This window comes from Sinocyclocheilus grahami, unplaced genomic scaffold, assembly GCF_001515645.1.
Source record: "Sinocyclocheilus grahami isolate Dianchi unplaced genomic scaffold, SAMN03320097.WGS_v1.1 scaffold43.1, whole genome shotgun sequence".
In the NCBI taxonomy this organism is placed as follows: Eukaryota; Metazoa; Chordata; class Actinopteri; order Cypriniformes; family Cyprinidae; genus Sinocyclocheilus; species Sinocyclocheilus grahami.
The window spans coordinates 1,596,880-1,603,160 of NW_015505222.1; the positions used below are offsets into that span (position 1 = coordinate 1,596,880).

The window sequence follows — 6,281 nt, forward strand, 5'->3', positions numbered from 1 at the left end:
GTTTCTTCTTAGTTTATTCTTATCAGTTTTGTATAGGGTTGTGTGTTACACCTAATGTTGTTAAATTAATGTTTATTGCATTATTTCAGTTTCATGTGTGTCACCATGATGGTGTTTAGTGTTTGTGCACCTTCTATATATGTTATTATTTAAAAGCTGCTTGTGATGGGCTTTGGTTCATCATGTGACTTTCTCATCACCTCCTGCATTTGGTGGTTATCAGTGTATTACAAAGGTACAAAACAGATTTCAGTACTTCCATAGTTTGGTATATTAACATTATATCAGTATATATAAATTTAAGTTAGAACCGTAAAACCTAAAACGTTGCTAACATATTTTTTACGGTAAAATTCCGGTAACCACAGCTGCCGTTTTTTTACCGTACATTTTACGGATTTTTTTTTACAGTGTAGTCAAAGAAAAATACTTGAATGCTAAAAAGTTGATGAGTCGCAGGAGCTAGAATATACGTGTAAATATTAACAATCCACAAAAATGTCATTATGTTGGTAAATGTAAAACACTCAGAGGCAATACTGCAAATATTATAAATGCCGCTCATACAAATGAAGCTAATTGGCCCAGAACTGTTCTGATTGGTCCATGTGCAATCTGCTCTAATAACCATTACCACAGGAATAATTACAGACTAGACTCAATGTTATCATTCCTCTCTCTCTCTCTTGTTCCCTCTTTCTTGTTCGGGGTCCCTCAAAGGAAAGGTCTGATGTAAACTGGGTCACTCTCACACCCTGGAGTGCATGTTGAAAGCGTTCTGATTCTATTAACAGGCATCTTCCTCCCCAGGCTCTTCTGACCCGATAACATGCTTTTTTAATTGTCATGCATAATGAATTCCAACATTTGCAATAAAGAGCTGCTTTTTGCTGAGAAGACATGTTGTGGAACAATAACCTGAAGCTTCCCTCTGGCTTACAGTTACATATGAAAATTTATTTTACTGTGTTTATCATGCACATAAAAACCAGAAGAGATTTTTTTTTACCCCCGTGTGCATGTTCAGACTGACTAAAAATGCAGCAGTTTAATATTTGTGTTTAAATTTAGCTTAGCTTTCTTGATTAGGTTAAAGTTCATTCTGATTTTAAAGGCTCAAATGTCAACAAAAATATGTTTTTTTGTTGTTGTTGTTGTTGTTGTTTTTCTTGCTCTATAAAATAACAAAAAAACATGATTGATTACAGTTATTTTAATAATATTTTTATTTTTATTTTTATTGATTTATGCATGCATGTTTACATTAAGTTTATTCTGATTCTAGACACTTCAACGAAAAAATCTGAACACTTCTGCACTATTACACTAAAAATGATTTTTCAAAGTTATAAATAAATATTACTGTTGTACATTTTACAAGAAAATACTATTGCAGTCTTGCTACTCAAAAATCATGTTTAATTCAATGTGTTACTTGTAATATCATCTGTTTGTAATTATTTCTGAAATTAACTTAAAATTTTCTTCAAAGTACATTTTCACCAAATTGAGCACCTTAGTCACACTTTACTCATTATTTTGTTTTCTGTCTGTACCGATTAATTCCAATGAGTTATTTTAATCTATTGACAAGCAGCCCTAATAAATAATTTATTTATGCATTTATTAATGCATTATGCATATATTACACTTCAACAAAAATGTGTGAACATTTCTGCACTATTACAATAAAGTAGTGAGTGACTTTGAATAGAAGTATCTGCCAAATAATAGATCAAATGTAAACAAGAGTTTGAAAAAGTAAGTCTAAGAAGTCTCTTTTCAAACTACAGTATAATTTCCCAGAGGATATATTGTATCGCACGTTTTGGTCGCTCTTTCAGGAGTCTCGGTGGAGCTCTTATTGAAGCATCTTGTATAAGGTCTCAGAGGTTTCGTTTAAAGTTCCTTAGATTAAATAGACCCAATAGTTGTGATACGTTAAAAATATACAGCTATAAAAATAACATGGGTTGCATAGCTCAAATCATTTAGTCTTCAAGAGATTTGAGGTTAACTGGGTTTACACAAAGTGTAACTGGAGCAGTACTTTTTAAAATACCCATTTATTAACAGTAACTCCTGAGTAATTGAATGCATTCATCAGCTTATGCACTCTTAAGCAGGACCGTATACCACACACACGTAAACCGGTTCAAACGGCCCACAGTTCATGACCCAGGGCTAAAGTACTCGCCAGAACTCTGGCTTTTAAACACAAAACCAGGCTTCACCTCAAAGGTTCACTAAGGGAAACAGGAGAGAACTATCGCATTACTGGGGGAAACTTTTAAATTAAAGAGACCCAAGTTGGAGGGCCTTCATGTAGGCCTGAGAGAACAATGGCTGCTTTCTGTCTTCATGAGACTTCAAAGCTGCGTGCCGTGAAGGAACAGAGTTCTGCTTTGTTGTGGAAAGCCACAGATGTTGCTCTAGTTCGAGACACCCTTGTAAGCACTTTGAGAGGTATTCAATAGCCCAGCCTCCCACACGCTGCCTCTTAACCGCGTCCTTCACTTTCACTGCGTCATCGTGAATGGACCAGCAAGTTTCCATGCTGTTCTTTTTAAATCGTTGTAATATTATTAAACTGTAAAATCTTTTATTTAAAGTTTCTCAAAAGTAGTTGGTGAAAGAAATTATCAGAGTGTATTCAAATATATTAAAGTTTTCAAGTTTTGTGTGCAATGTAATTTATCATTATGTTTGTACAGATTTCTAATGTGTATAATTTTTCAAAAATACAGAAGCAAAACACTCTAGTTCCATCTACCCTCCATAAGGTTCCATTATTTGTTTGTTTGTTTATTCCAAATGAAATATACTAAATTTGATCCAAAAGAGCAGTTTAGATTTTGATGTGCATGGGACATTCAAATTGTATGTTCCTGAAAAACTTGTTGCTATGATATATTTCAGAGAGTATAAACTGATGTTCCTGTGCATTCCTTTTAAATTATATTGTAGTTTTGTTTGTTTGTTTGTTTTTGTTAAACTTATATTGCACTGATTTTTAAAATACCTGTTATTACAAAAAATTACTTTTAAACTGAAAAATGGCAATAAAACAGAAATGGCAATAAGCAAGTTACAGTGGGGCAAATAAGTATTTGATACACTGCCGATTTTTCAAGTTTTCCCACTTACAAAGAATGGAGAGATCTGTAATTTTCATCGTAGGTACACCTCAACTGTGAGAGACCGAATCAAAAAAAAAAATCCAGAAAATAACATTGTATGATTTTTTAATAATTAATTTCCATTTTATTGCATGAAATAAGTATTTGATACAATAGAAAAATAGAACTTAATATTTGGTACAGAAACCTTTGTTTACAATTACAGAGGTCAGACGCTTCCTGTAGTTCTTGACCAGGTTTGCACACACTGCAGCAGGGATTTTGGCCCACTCCTCCATACAGGTGTTCTCCAGATCTTTCAGGTTTTGGGGCTGTCGCTGGGCAACACGGAGTTTCAGCTCCCTCCATAGATTTTCTATTGGGTTCAGGTCTGGAGACTGGCTAGGCCACTCCAGGACCTTGAAATGCTTCAACCGCTCCTTATGCTATGAGGGGCGTCTACACACAGTTTTATAAACTTGCACACATTATTTTGCTTTCTTTTTCTAAAATGGAACTAAGAAAAAAACCTTTCATTGGTAAGCAGTCCTTGTATAGATCCTTGTGTGTTTATTTATTTATTCCTATTTTATATGTTTGACAAGGAAAACCTGAACCTGTGTAGGTAGGTACCCCTTTATTTAGTTTAAAGTTGCAACTTTTCATATTTTACCATATTACCCAACTAACATGCATTAACCCCCCCCCCCCAAATAAAATTATTCAATCACGCCTCATAGACATAAGCCACAATTACTGTATGTTTAAATGTATCTCTTCAGTGACATATACTGTACATTTTTATTATTTCTTTGATCCATTCAACTAATCCAGATTAATTCATTCATTAATTGCACCTCCTTCATCTCTACCCATCTCACCCTCCAAATAATCAATTATTTTATTATCCAAAGCAGCAAACTCTCAAAGGATTTGAGCTCTTCCGTTATTCTTTGATGATTGGGCAGCGGTAAACTTCAAAGTGAAAACTCTTCATTCTGACTGGCTGGAGTTCTGATCAACCTCAATGAAATGATGCCAGTGTGTTCACTTTGCTCCAGGAGTCTCCCGTGAGTTGTTTGAGGTGCGCAGCTTTGGGAACTATAAGGATTCTGGCTCGACAAGTCTCCATTGGCATAATGCGCAATGACCCACTGCATGCTTTCCTTCAGGTGCGTAAAGAGTATTCTCTGAGGGGAACTGTGTTAAACTTATCGTTTTGATGGATTTAAAGCATGCATGTTGATTTAAGGGGAGTTCATTATTTTAAGCATTAACTTTGAGCATTCGTTTGCACAAAACATAGTGCCAGTGTGATTCAGAGAAGTGGTTCTCACTCTTAATAATTGCCTTACATAGGCTAAGTGCTAGAATAAAGAATTGGATTAGAGTGCCAATCAATCAAACGTACGTTTTAAGTATTGCTATTTTATTTCGTAGGATCGGACGCCAAACTCCACCCCAGAATGCACCAAAGGATCCCCCTTGATGTTGCTGGAAGACACCTGTAATCGCATCTGCCATTCCCGTGCACCCAGATTCATGGAGCCCCACCAGCACATCTCATATGAAGGCTCCCCACCAAAGCTCTTCCATCCCTGGAGAAGTGATGCAACTTTCTCACAGCACCTCCAGACCCCCTTAAGTCCACACCACGAAATACCACTGACACCCCCGGCCGAACACTATGACTTCTCTCCCCTGAAGATGTTGCCTTGTGCGTCAGCATGCGCTACTCATCCCACGTCTTACGTGCCCACGCACAATGGACTTTTGGACCAATGGTGGACTGCCAATCATTCCTCAACACATCAATTTGAGATCCCCCGCGGGTGGGTTCTGGGTCACCCTGAGCTCGGCCAGTACCAGACTCAAATCGCCACCCTGTTGCACTCCAAGTCTCGCAGATGCCGGAGGTGCATGTGCCCCAACTGCCAAAAGAGCAGCGACGCGCCGGGGAAGAGAAAGCAGCACATGTGCCACATGCCGGGCTGCGGGAAGGTGTACGGCAAGACGTCGCACCTGAAGGCGCACCTGAGGTGGCACGCAGGTGAGCGGCCGTTCGTCTGCAGCTGGATGTTCTGCGGGAAGAGCTTCACGCGCTCAGACGAGCTCCAGCGGCACCTGCGCACGCACACCGGCGAGAAGCGCTTCACCTGTCCGGACTGCGCCAAACGCTTCACGCGCAGCGACCATCTGGCCAAACACCTGAAGACGCACCTGATGCGCAAGAACAGACCGCTGTTCCCCGTGCTGGATCACGTCAACAAAACTCTTGAACAGTAGTCTTAGATCGTATTTTGTGAGCACTTTTTGCGGGCCATCTCAGTAAATATAAAATGTTGGGGTGTGTTTTTAATTCAAGTTAATCTTTAATTTGGGGCAAGTTGTCACATTTGTTTGTAAATGTTATACATGTACATTTTATTAATTACAATATTTGTTGGACAAAACAATAGTTTCACATTTTTGTGTGTTTGCTGTTTCATCAATTGTTTTCATAATTGGTTTAAATATAACAGAAAAACAAGCTGTTTGATGTCATCTTAAGCCATATAGCCACAACAAGCTCAAAAGATGTGGGTTAGGCCAAGTCTTTCTTTCTTTCTTTCTTGAGAAAATTCAAAGCGTTTTATCGTCAGGACTTTACGGTGTCTATATAGACATTTTTTGACCTTAGGAAATTTTGAAGTAACAAAGTTTACCCTATGCAACATGGAAACACTTAAGAGGTTAACTTAAGCAAAAGCGTTAATTGTCATTTACCTTCGTTTTCAAAAAGACATTTGGCTGCTAGGCTATATCAAGTGTAGAGCCTACTATTTTATACTGTGTTTTTTTCAACCACACCAAAAACAAATGCACAATTTTAGTCGTTTTTTGATAACTTGAAAGTTAAAATACTCATGGACCAAAGAAGAGTAGCCTATATTGTGCACTGTTTATTATTTAGAAGAGTATTGTGTATACTGTATATCCTGCTGTTATTATTATTGTTGTTGTTGTTGTTGTTGTTATGGTTATTATTATTATTAATACAGTAATTTTATGCTGTAACATATTGTGTAATACAAATATACTGTGTAGTAAAAAAATGACCCCTTCATCTCTCAAATACAGTCCATAGATCTTTATAAATATAAAGTTAGACACTTTGCACAG

At 37.3% G+C, this 6,281-nt stretch overlaps 1 protein-coding gene across 1 annotated transcript; it reads left to right on the forward strand.

Moving 5' to 3' along the window:
* The first annotated feature begins 4,258 nt into the window (after window positions 1–4,258).
* LOC107582365 (transcription factor Sp5) lies at window positions 4,259–5,495 on the forward strand. Its single transcript, XM_016268163.1, has 2 exons — window positions 4,259–4,291; window positions 4,560–5,495. The coding sequence occupies exons 1-2, from the start codon at window positions 4,259–4,261 to the stop codon at window positions 5,403–5,405; spliced, it is 879 nt and encodes a 292-aa protein (XP_016123649.1). The 3' UTR covers window positions 5,406–5,495.
* The last annotated feature ends 786 nt before the right edge of the window (window positions 5,496–6,281 follow it).

Coding starts and splice junctions, on each gene's coding strand:
- LOC107582365 (XM_016268163.1), top strand. CDS start 4,259: ATGCGCAATGACCCACTGCATGCTTTCCTTCAG. Junction 4,292..4,559: donor CACTGCATGCTTTCCTTCAG/GTGCGTAAAGAG, acceptor TTTATTTCGTAG/GATCGGACGCCAAACTCCAC.